This window comes from Nerophis lumbriciformis, linkage group LG04 (genome assembly GCF_033978685.3).
Source record: "Nerophis lumbriciformis linkage group LG04, RoL_Nlum_v2.1, whole genome shotgun sequence".
NCBI lineage: Eukaryota > Metazoa > Chordata > Actinopteri > Syngnathiformes > Syngnathidae > Nerophis > Nerophis lumbriciformis.
Window position 1 is genome coordinate 40590782 of NC_084551.2, and position 12983 is coordinate 40603764.

Consider the following 12983-nt stretch of genomic DNA (forward strand, 5'->3'; position numbering starts at 1 on the left):
TGTTTAGTAGAGCTTCTAAAACGTGTAGCTCATCCTCCTTTTATTCAGGATCAACAATATAAGTTTAGGGATCATCATTTTTCCCAAAGTAATTGTTGTTGGCTCTCACAAAGTCTGCATGATTTGCATTTTTGTTGGTGATGAAGGGATCTGTGGTTTCTACCTCTGTCAAGCGATGATGTGTCTGGCTAGCTCATTGTTTCTCAAAATGGCTCAGAAATCTCCACGAGATTGATACTATTTTGATCAGGGGTGCTCACACTTTTTCTGCAGGCGTGCTACTTTTCAATTGATCAAGTCGTGGGGATCTACCTCATTCATATATATAATTTATATTTACTTATTTATGAAATATATGTTTTTGTTAACAAGTTAAAGGTGTTTAATGATAATGCAAGCATGTTTAACACATATAGTTAATATTGTTAATAAATTAAAGGTGTTTAATGATAATACAAGAATCAGGGGTGCTCACACTTTTTCAGCATGCAAGCTACTTATAAAATGATCAAGTCAAAATGATGTACCTACTACAAAAATTCAAAAGATATATTTATTTGTAAATATATTGAGGATTCTTTATATCGAAGATAATATTTCTGCCTTATTTTTAAAGTCTCGGAACAATGAGTCAGCTACCTTAACGAATGCCTCCTTTATCATCTCTCCGTCTTGGAAGGACTTCTTGTTATTAACGATGATGTGACTCACCCGGAATGATGCTTCGGTGGCGACTTTCGCTTTTGAAGTTTGTTGTGTAAAAAATGACTGCTGTCCGGACAACTGGGATTTCAGTTCCTTCACCTTTCTCTTTCTCAGCTCGCTTTTCAGCGGGAAGTCGGTGTCGTATTTTCCATGAATAGTCCGAAAATGCCGCTCCACATTTCCCTTCTTTGGTATTGCGATGGCAGATTGGCAGATGAAGCAAGCGCACTTCGAAAATGTCATCGTGAAAAAAAAGTCCTCCTCCCATTCCGTATGAAAGTGATAAGTTTTTGTCTTCTTACTTGGTCCAGCTCCCCCACTCATTTTTATACCCTTAAGAGAAAAAACCAAGGGCTGAAAATTGGCGGTAACTCGCTGACAAGCTTGTTAGCTTTGCTGCACTGAGCGCCGTTGTTTGCACATGCGCAGTGACCTAAGTGTCAGAAAAACGAAGATGTCATCTGACTGGCTGCCCTGTTTATCAATCAAAAGACGGGATGGATGATAGGCTGGCGTCAATTTTTTATTTTTTTTTAATGTAATGCAATTTTTATTATTATTTTTTTTATGTAATGCGATCTACCAATACTACCTTTGCGATCGACGTATTGAGCACCCCTGATTTTGATCATATCTATTTACTCAAACTTTGGAAGTCTTTCGGTCTCATACATTAAATATATATGATAATAGCTTCACAAAAGAGGCAACTAGCTTTTCCGCTCTACTGGTACTAGGGCTGGGCGATGTGGCCTTTTATTAATATCTCGATATTTTTAAGCCATGTCACGATACACAATATATATCTCGATATTTTGCTTTAGCCTTGAATGAGCACTTGATGCATGTAATCACAGCAGTATGATGATTCTACTGTATGTGTCTACATTAAAATATTCTTGTTCATACTGCATTAATATATGTTAATTTTAAACTTTCATGCAGAGAGGTAAACCACAACTAAGTAAATTTACCAAAACTGTATTTATTAAACAGTTATTAAGCAGTGGCACAAAAATTCATGTCATTTCAAAACAGAATGTGCAAGATTGTCAGAGACATTTTAAAACAAGCTATTAGTGCACTTTTGTGCATGATGTCACTAAGATGACATATCAAAACAACACTAAATTAAAGTGCACTTATTGTATAGAACGCAACTAAAATAGTTTAAAACAAACAAAGTGCACTTTTGTGCATGATGTCACACAAGATATTTCAATAACTGTTAAATAAAAATTAGCTGCATAATAGGAAATCAAATAGTGTATGTCCTTTGCTATGTGGTAGGTTCCTGCGGACATTATCTCCTTCTGTTGTTGACTATTTTTTTCATACGGTGTTAATCTGGAAATGGTTGCTTCGGCATTTTGTGGGTGTGGCACCGAACGCAGATGGTGACATGCGGAGTTTCAAGCACTCTTCATTCTCTAGCGGGTGACTTTTAAAATGCCATCCATCCATCCATTTTCTACCGCTTATTCCCTTTGGGGTCGCGGGGGGCGCTGGAGCCTATCTCAGCTACAATCGATGATGCTACAAATTAGCAGTAGTTTCTACTTTTTGTAACAACGCTTTTGCCGCATACTTGTTCAACATCCTCCCGCTTAAAGCCAAACCACCGCCAGACGATGGACCCCGTGCTATTTTTCTTGGGAATTAATTCTTCCTTCAATTTTTTACCAGATTTGCACCTTCTTTCTCTCATATTAACCACTCCGCTAGCACCACAGCTAATGTTACATTGCCGCTACCTCTCTGCTCCGCGAGGGTGTATGACGTTGCACGCGCAACAGTATGTAACGTATGTAAGAAGGTGCGCTTGTTTTATGTCTCTGTGAGAAAGAGAGACAAGAAAGAGTGAGAAGAGCCTGTAGTCTAATGCCCGCAGCTAAAAGCAACTGCGTGAGAACGTATACTCGAATATCACGATATAGTCATTTTCTATATCGCACAGAGACAAACCCGCCATATATCGAGTATATTCGATATATCGCCCAGCCCTAACTGGTACTTTAAGATGTATATAAATACATTTTAAATACCTATCAATATCACTGCATATATACTTTTAAAGGTGAATGCTTTTTGTAATTTCATCTTTGTTATTGATTGGTGTTCGACTATTTACGTTTGGACTGAATGTTTTAGGTGGTCATGAAGGAGCCTTGCACTGTGTCCGCATTCCAGGGACTCCGTAAGTTATTCTACAATCTTTCCATCTAAAATATGGTGTATTGGGTTCATTGATTTTGCTACATCTTTTTTTTCTATTCTCAGCTACTACTGTTCCAAAGGCAATACCCCCACATGGACCCGAAATGGAGACAAATGAACCCCTCTTTAGTGAGTTGTTTGACTGTTCCATGGTATGTAACTTATTTAACTGAACCATCGTTTTCCAGATCCAATGTTCAATGACGAGAGGTGTCCTCCAGACCTTGGTCCTTATGAAGAATATGCTGATGACTTTGAACAATTAGAGTTTGAAAGCTTTTCACCTGATCGCGGGTTCCCAGGCCCTGGTATGAGCCCGAGACAATATCCGGATGGACCGGGAGGTGATTTTAGGATGAATAATGGACAAGATCGTTTTAACCCTGACAAAATGTTTGACAAGTACCAAGGATCCTCCATGGCAGGCAGCTTAATGGACATACATGTGGAGAAGCCCTTTGACAGAGCACTCCCCATGGAACCAAAAAGAGGCCATGATTCTAATCCACTGCTTGATTACCTGGTAGGCGCTTCATTGCATTGAGAACATTCCACCAACACTCAGGAAATAGGGTGAAATATAAAGATCCACATTACTTGTGTTTTCAGGAGACCTTCCAGATAAAGAATGAGAATGATGCACAAATGGTGCTGAAGGTGACACAAAAACTAACAGATCTGCTGATGGACTTTAGACTGAAGAGCATATCATCAACAGTAAGAATCTAACCTTGATTTGCCTTTAAAATCTCTCACACTCAGGTTATGTGCACACAGCAGGCCAATTCCGATTTGTTTGCCCATATTGACATGTATTTGAATTTGTGAAAAGCACAAATCAGACTCAGCCCTCTTTCGTATGAGGATATAAATTTGATATATATCGGATGTGACTGCAGTCTGAACGACCGTGTCGCATTCATCTGACCTATACGCCATCGAAAAGTGATAAGCGTCATAATTCTTCGCCAAGATAAAAAAATAGTAGACAGGTTAAAAAATATGTTTTAGAGCTTACATGGGACCACTCCTGGCTCTGAGAGAGCCAAAATCATCTTCCTTCTCAATCTCCTACACCAAATAATTAGTTTATGTAAATATTGACTCCATTTCAACAAAAATCCTTGAAATTGTCACAAATGCGGCAGGATTAAGACATGCGGGTCAGTTAAGGCAGTGGTCCCCAATCACTGGGGCGCGGTACCGGGCCGTGGATCGATTGGTACTGTGTTGCAGTTACAAAAAGGTTGGGGAACACTGAGTTAAGGGACACATTCCGTCCATATTAGACATTCACAGAAGTCGCATATTTATAAAGACTACATAAAAAAGGTTGGATTTAACAAAATACGAATTTGGGCATCTTACGCTGCAGTGTGAATGTAGCCTTACAGAACGTGAATGATATCATGATATGTGTTAGATCGAAAAGGGTCAGAATTTGGTTCCTTCATAGGTACGGAACGGATTCCATCGGAACTCCCAGCACTGATTCATGTAAAAATCAAAACGTAGCATATTTCAATACATTAGTTAAACGTGACGTCACGACCGGATGCAGACTCTGCACAGACTCAAGCACTTGGCAGGCACAAGATGTATTCGCATCGGACCGCTTTTAGGTATTGTTGCAATTTTTCATGCCAACAAAGTAAGCATGCCAAAAAATAAGGCTCTGACTTTCAAAATGTGCTAGCTGGATGCTAATTTCCATTATGTTATATGGCATATACCAGAGGTGGGACCAAGTCATTATTTTGCAAGTCACAAGTAAGTCTCAAGTCTTTGCCCTCAAGTCTCGAGTCAAGCCCTGAGTCAAGACAGGCAAGTCCCGAGTCAAGACTGGAAAGTCTCAAGTCAAGTCCCAAGTCCTGCATTTTGAGTTTCGAGTCCTTTAAAGTCCTTTTAACCACAGACTAATATATTTACACAGATTGTGTATGCTTTTAAAACGCTGTATTTATTTATTAAAACAAGTGCATTTGAAATTGCAGGGGAAAAAAATAGTGCTGACATTGCACTTCATAATAGCACTATTAACCAGTCATTTTAAACATTTAACTCATTCCTTTACAGAATAAACACATTTGAAAAAAAGTGCAACTGTACTTATTTGCACAATTGTGTTAACATTGTATTTCCATGGCATATTGCATTGTAACTAGTTCCACAGCCGTTTCTATCCTGTTCTTACCTTATCTCATTGATCTCATCTCATATGGTATGTGTGTTGATGTGTGCGTACACATGAAAAACATAGCAAATACATGAACATAACAATGAACAGAGTTGTACTTTTTAGATGTCAGGGCCCTATGCAATATGTACACATATTCTTAATATAGTATACATTTTAACTGACCTTTATTTGACTATGTTTGTCTTTTTGTAGGTGGCTAAAATACGCGGTGCTGCTGACCGCCGTCTAACGTTACGTTACTGTGTGTGATACATTGACTAACGTTACGTTAATGTGTGTGATACATTGACTAACGTAACGTTATGTGTAGGTACCTCATGCAATCCTGCTTAAAAAAAATCACTTGACAAAAAGTATGAATAAGGTAGCGAACTGCAGTGGACGCAACAGATTGCAGTGTTTGCAATGACATTATAACCATAGACATCTTATAAGTAGACGCAGCATTGGCTGCTGTGACGCGAGCAATTTGGCCGCCATCTTGAAGTGGTGATGAGGAGCCGGCGAGCAGCCTAAACTGACAGTTGACAGGTAGAAAACAAAGATGGTGTTCAGCGTTTTCCTGCTCAAATGAGCGGACTGTTGAAAAAATAGGAATTGGGGGATTACTTTTCACAAGTAAGATTTGACATCAATGTACTATTGGTTGTATTTTGTGAAAATAATAGCACAGAGTTGAGAAGGAGCAAAGATCTTCAATATTTGTAAATGAAAATCACAAAGAAATCTTCTGGGGGAGGATGACCCCCCTACAGGGTTTGGTTTACAAACTTTCAGCCCCACCTAAAACAAAATGGTAAATGGGTTGTACTTGTATAGCGCTTTTCTACCTTTTTTTAAGGAACTCAAAGCGCTTTGACACTATTTCCACATTCACACACTGATGGCGGGAGCTGCCATGCAAGGCGCTAACCAGGACCCATCAGGTGCAAGGGTGAAGTGTCTTGCTCAAGGACACAACGGACGTGACTAAGATGGTAGAAGGTGGGGATCGAACCAGTAACCCTCAGATTGCTGGCACGGCCACTCTCCCAACTTCGCCACGCCGTCCCCAAATGAACAAAATTCACCAGCCACCACTGATTATGATGCATTCTCATTTTAGGCAAAATATAACATAGCTCATAGGACTCCTGAGGCAGCGGACAGGTACCGACAGGCCAAACGGTGTGCGGCTTCAGCGGTTGCGGAGGCAAAAACTCAGACATGGGAGGAGTTCGGGGAAGCCATGGAAAACGATTTCCGGACGGCTTCGAAGCGATTTTGGACCACCATCCGCCGCCTCAGGAAGGGGAAGCAGTGCACTATCAACACCGTGTATGGTGAGGATGGTGTTCTGCTGACCTCGACTGCGGATGTTGTGGATCGGTGGAGGGAATACTTCGAAGACCTCCTCAATCCCACCAACACGTCTTCCTATGAGGAAGCAGTGCCTGGGGAATCTGTGGTGGGCTCTTCTATTTCTGGGGCTGAGGTTGCTGAGGTAGTTAAAAAGCTCCTCGGTGGCAAGGCCCCGGGGGTGGATGAGATCCGCCCGGAGTTCCTTAAGGCTCTGGATGCTGTGGGGCTGTCTTGGTTGACAAGATTCTGCAGCATCGCGTGGACATCGGGGGCGGTACCTCTGGATTGGCAGACCGGGGTGGTGGTTCCTCTCTTTAAGAAGGGGAACCGGAGGGTGTGTTCTAACTATCGTGGGATCACACTCCTCAGCCTTCCCGGTAAGGTCTATTCAGGTGTACTGGAGAGGAGGCTACGCCGGATAGTCGAACCTCGGATTCAGGAGGAACAGTGTGGTTTTCGTCCTGGTCGTGGAACTGTGGACCAGCTCTATACTCTCGGCAGGGTCCTTGAGGGTGCATGGGAGTTTGCCCAACCAGTCTACATGTGCTTTGTGGACTTGGAGAAGGCATTCGACCGTGTCCCTCGGGAAGTCCTGTGGGGAGTGCTCAGAGAGTATGGGGACTGTCTATTGTGGCGGTCCGCTCCCTGTACGATCAGTGTCAGAGCTTGGTCCGCATTGCCGGCAGTAAGTCGGACACGTTTCCAGTGAGGGTTGGACTCCGCCAAGGCTGCCCTTTGTCACCGATTCTGTTCATAACTTTTATGGACAGAATTTCTAGGCGCAGTCAAGGCGTTGATGAGATCCGGTTTGGTGGCTGCAGGATTAGGTCTCTGCTTTTTGCAGATGATGTGGTCCTGATGGCTTCATCTGGCCAGGATCTTCAGCTCTCACTGGATCGGTTCGCAGCCGAGTGTGAAGCGACTGGGATGAGAATCAGCACCTCCAAGTCCGAGTCTATGGTTCTCGCCCGAAAAAGGGTGGAATGCCATCTCCGGGTTGGGGAGGAGACCCTGCCCCAAGTGGAGGAGTTCAAGTACCTAGGAGTTTTGTTCATGAGTGAGGGAAGAGTGGATCGTGAGATCGACAGGCGGTGCGATATCTTCAGTAATGCGGACGCTGTATCGATCCGTTGTGGTGAAGGAGCTGAGCCGGAAGGCAAAGCTCTCAATTTACTGGTCGGTCTACGTTCCCATCCTCACCTATGGTCATGAGCTTTGGGTTATGACCGAAAGGACAAGATCACTGGTACAAGCGGCCGAAATGAGTTTCCTCCGCCGGGTGGCAGGGCTCTCCCTTAGAGATAGGGTGAGAAGCTCTGCCATACGGGGGGAGCTCAAAGTAAAGCCGCTGCTCCTCCACATCGAGAGGAGCCAGATAAGGTGGTTCGGGCAACTGGTCAGGATGCCACCCGAACGCCTCCCGAGGGAGGTGTTTAGGGCACGTCCAACCGGTAGGAGGCCACGGGAAGACCCAGGACACGTTGGGAAGACTATGTCTCCCGGCTGACCTGGGAACGCCTCGAGATTCCCCGGGAAGAGCTGGACGAAGTGGCTGGGGAGAGAAAAGTCTGGGCTACCCTGCTTAGGCTGCTGCCCCCGCGACCCGACCTCGGATAAGCGGAAGAAGATGGATGGATGGATGGATTTCCTTTTAAAAAGGCTCCAAAAATGTACACATACATTTAAAAACAAATGGGTTAATGATTTGTATTGGCATACATTTTTATATTATAATGTTTTGCTCTACTTTCAATTGTTGCTGCTTATTGTACAATTTACTTTAATGAGAATTTTGAAGTGCCTAGAGACTTTTAGTGACTTTTTCTTTTTTCAGGACATCTAGCATCTTTTTCTGATGTTATTATAGAATGTACTTGTGTTTAGAGTCTCTACTTCTGTCCCCTGATTTCCCAGACAAAAACGCTAGCTGCAGAGAGCATGACCTCACACTTGCGTGGTGCTGCTGCTCCAGTTGGACTTCTACCCCTTTAAAGCCGCCACTGTCCTCTCAATATTGGCACATTTTGTAGATCGCGGGGATATCTCGGTTACATTAAGTTACACCCAAAATGCAGACATGCTGACTACGTCACAACATCCGGTTTCAGCATCGCTGTTTTTGGTGGCCCAATTTTCAATGCATCACTGGTCAATAGTGTACAAGTAGGCTACATATCTATTAATACTGTAACGAACTGCTTGTGGTAATTGTTATGTTTGTGTAGTTTATTTACAGCCGAGTGTGAAGCGATTGGGATGAGAATCAGCACCTCCAAGTCCGAGTCCATGGTTCTCGCCCGGAAAAGGGTGGAGTGCCATCTCCGGGTTGGGGAGGAGACCCTGCCCCAAGTGGAGGAGTTCAAGTACCTTGGAGTCTTGTTCACGAGTGAGGGAAGAGTGGATCGTGAGATCGACAGGCGGATCGGTGCGGCATCTTCAGTAATGCGGACGCTGTATCGATCCGTCGTGGTGAAGAAGGAGCTGAGCGGGAAGGCAAAGCTCTCAATTTACCGGTCGATCTACGTTCCCATCCTCACCTATGGTCATGAGCTTTGGGTTATGACCGAAAGGACAAGATCACGGGTACAAGCGGCCGAAATGAGTTTCCTCCGCCGGGTGGCAGGGCTCTCCCTTAGAGATAGGGTGAGAAGCTGTCATCCGGGGGGAGCTCAAAGTAAAGCCGCTGCTCCTCCACATCGAGAAGAGCCAGATGAGGTGGTTCGGGCATCTGGTCAGGATGCCACCCGATCGCCTCCCTCGGGAGGTGTTTAGGGCACGTCCGACCGGTAGGAGGCCACGGGGAAGACCCAGGACACGTTGGGAAGACTATGTCTCCCGGCTGGCCTGGGAACGCCTCGGGATCCCCCGGGAGGAGCTGGACGAAGTGGCTGGGGAGAGGGAAGTCTGGGCTTCCCTGCTTAGGCTGCTGCCCCCGCTACCCGACCTCGGATAAGCGGAAGAAGATGGATGGATGGATAGTTTATTTGATGTTTAATTTAATTTTCCCACGATCGCAACAAACACCCCGTCTGTGCCTGAAAGTGAATTGGCAGAGAGTGACAAAGTGTCGTTTTGTGTCGGAGGAAGCACGGAGAAGAAAGTGTAAAACCTGTTGGAATTGGACCAGTTTGTAGCATAAGAGTGGCAATAAAAGTTACACATAGAGATTGTCTTCTGGAGGCTACAATACATCATATTATTTTGATTGGTTTTCACATAAAAAACCCTTATTTTTAAGGTGTGGCAGCTATGATTTTGCCTTGGCGGTGGGCCACGTTCAGTTAAGTGTGTAATAAGTACAATATTTAGAGGAAAACACTATGTAGTAGGCTTGTTTGGTATACCAGCACTCACAAATTACTGTGGTACAAACGAATAAGAAAAGGTAGTATACCTACTGTCTTTGGGGAAAAAAATAATGTTTGCGACGTTGCTGGAATATGAGCTGAGACGCATGGTGAGTGAGCCGGCATAAAGAGTACAAGTGTCGAGCGAGGGAGCGTGTTAAAATGCAGCGAGGAGAGTGACAATGAGTAAAGCCTGGTGTATACTCTCGCGTCACGTAGCTTGCGTCCCCTATGACACTGTCTTGTTTGATTCATAGTTTTTCCGTGAGGGGTGGCGCCAGACTTGTAATTATCTTCCAAAACACTAAAGGGCAGTGTCTTAGAAGGAGCAACTGTCTTTGTCTAGATACTGTATTTCCTTCTTGTAAAGAGTGACGGCAGCCACAACAGGGACATCTTTGTCTACACTTGAACTGATCATTCAGAATCATTGCTTTACTTTAAATGTACATTTTGCTTTTAAACCAGAGGAAAATGCCTTCGTAAAGAGACGCGGCAGAGGGCGCTCTTATTTTTTGCCTTGCAATTCGGCCGTTTGGGACATGGGACAATAGTGAGCTATCATGTAAATACAACTCTTTAAATAACTTGTAAGTTAACAACATGCTGATACGATCATGTTCAGAGTTCACAAATGTGGTAAATCCACCCTGCCCAAAAGATGATTGACGGAGAATGAGAAGTGTTGCGTGCGTGTGTGAGAAAAAGACGTGTGTGCACGAGAATGAATATATACCATACAATAATTTGTGCATTTCAAGCACAATGTCTGCTAGCCTATGTTCAGGGACCCTCCTTGGCAAAAACTGAGGAAAAACACTTCTGCGTCTGATTTTTTTGGCGGTGCACGCAAGCCTTGTGGGAGGCTACGCAGGGGGAAGGGGGAACGACGGGGTCGCCTACGCAAGCTATTTCAGATTTACTAGGGAACAAAGACCGTGCACGACACAATATGGAGGTGTACTGGCTTTAAAGCAAACAAGAAATGTGAAGCTACAAACACCAAAGCGAGGCTTGAGAGGTTATCACCTCAAAAGTGGAATACTTCTAAGTTGGCAAAACCACTGAAAGACAAGCATCAAGATCTGCACAACCAGTTTAAAATGTTGTCGACTTGCTCCCCTTTTATGCTCACAGACTTGTATATGTAAATGCCACCTTGAGCTGGTTGGATAGTGCCAATTACCGTATTTTTCGGACTACAAGGCGCACTTAAAATCCTTTCATTTTCTCAAAAATCGACAGTGCGCCTTATAACACGTTGCGCCTAATGTATGGAATAATACTGGTTGTGCTTACGGACCTCGAAGCAATTTTATTTGGTACATGGTGTATAAGTGTGACCATCTATCCATCCATCGGAGTCGCGGGGGGCGCTGGAGCCTATCTCAGCTACAATCGGGCGGAAGGCGGGCTATACCCTGGACAAGCATATTCTATGCAACATTTTGACCAAAGAACCACAATTATATGTTATGTAGACCACAAGGAAGTGTTTTCAATTTAGAAGAAAAATAATATGACCCTTTTAATGGGCACTATAATCCGGTGTGCCTTTTGTATGGGGAAAAAAACCTGATTAGACCCGCTTATCGGCAGTGCGCTTTATAATCCGGTGCGCCCTTTGGTACGGAAAATACGGTATTATCCCCGTAAACTAATGCAAGAGAATTTTATAAGTTTATTTGGAGTGCACTGTAAGTTTGAAAAAGAGCAGTCATTTTCTCCTATTTATTCATATTCTTTTCATTTATTCCAGTGTTGTAAAATGGTTGAGTGCAGTAAGAAAAATCCAGTATGTTAAATATGACTTTAATCAATTTAGTATAATAAAAATGTGTTTAATTTATTTGTGAGAAGTATCAAAACATATTGGTACCGTTACCAAAATATTGTAGGGCTAAACAGGAGACTAGACTGGCACATTCAATCTAATGGCAAAGACCACTTCCTGACTTGGACAACACACCGAGGACAAACTGAAATCAATGCATATTTGTAAATTATACGAGGAAGTCTAAGAAAACATAATATAACAACAGTGCAGCACATCTATCATTATCAATCAGCTCAGTGGTACAAAATAAACACATTTATTTCCACATGAACAAAAGTATAGAATATCGGTACTGATGAGTACGGGTATTGATTCTCAGGTAGTGGGAATTTGTGACGTATCGGTTGAAATGTAAAAGGTGTTAGGAATGGGTGTTTGAATAATTGGGGAACATTTTGTGGATCAACACCTTGAGTAGTGTACTTAATTTGGCTTTGGTTACCTCAAAATGCAATTATCAAAACATCACAATTGTTTGTTATGCTGATGTCTGATAGCCTTGGTTCTATTGAAGCATTATGCTTTAATCTCAGGGCATTCAACTGATCGCAACTGGACTGTTTAGTTTGTCTTAGAAGATGTATTGCCTCTTATCTGATTAGGCTACATCAGTTCATGCTTATAGACTTGGATTGGTCAGATGTAGTCTAGCGGCTGGTGCCTTTACCTCAGTCGGTTTCATCAGTTCATGATTATAGACTTAGATTGGCCTTTAAGACCCTCGTTGGAATATACAACTCCAATATGAATGATTTTGTGATCTCCATTCTCCACAGGGTCCTAGCATGAGCAGCTTGTCAATGAACTCCAGCTTCTCATCCATGTCCTCCAGCGTACCAAGAAGCGATACCCGACATTCTCGCCCCCTATTTCGAGGTACACTTGACACACTTCACCTTCTAGCCAGGACACTATCTATCCATCCATCTATCCATTTTCTACCGCTTTTCCCTTTCTGAGTCGCGGGGGGTGCTGACATAGGCTCCAACACACCTCGCATCCAGGACACTAGGGAAGTGAAAAAAGGTGTGCAACAGCGTGGATTCTGGCTGCACAGCATGGCCAAGGTCCATCTCTGCGTGCCTTATCCAAGATGTGCGCTTTAGGAAGAGCTGGCCTTCCTTATATCTTCCAGTCAATTTAAGTACTTTTGTTCATGCATATTTCCTAGCCTAGTCCAGCGTCCAGGAAGGCTTGAATGCAGGGTACACAACAAATTTAAACTTCCAAAAAGCTATCAAATGTATTCTGATTGCTTTTAATTGAGAGATCTGCAAACGTTTGAGATGAGAATGAAAGTACTATAATGCCTCTTTGTATTAACTATCAAATATCG

The 12983-nt window shown here is 43.3% G+C and overlaps 1 protein-coding gene across 4 annotated transcripts in view; it reads left to right on the top strand.

The window, feature by feature from the left end:
• Positions 1-12983, top strand: part of LOC133601882 (uncharacterized) — a 47907-nt gene that overhangs the window by 34151 nt on the left and 773 nt on the right. For all 4 annotated transcript variants that reach the window (XM_061955018.2, XM_061955042.2, XM_061955026.1 and 1 more), the window contains 5 exons: positions 2857-2902; positions 2986-3051; positions 3111-3445; positions 3532-3639; positions 12424-12523. In XM_061955018.2, coding sequence (XP_061811002.1) covers positions 2857-2902; positions 2986-3051; positions 3111-3445; positions 3532-3639; positions 12424-12523 — 655 coding nt within the window. The remainder of the gene's footprint in view (positions 1-2856; positions 2903-2985; positions 3052-3110; positions 3446-3531; positions 3640-12423; positions 12524-12983) is intronic.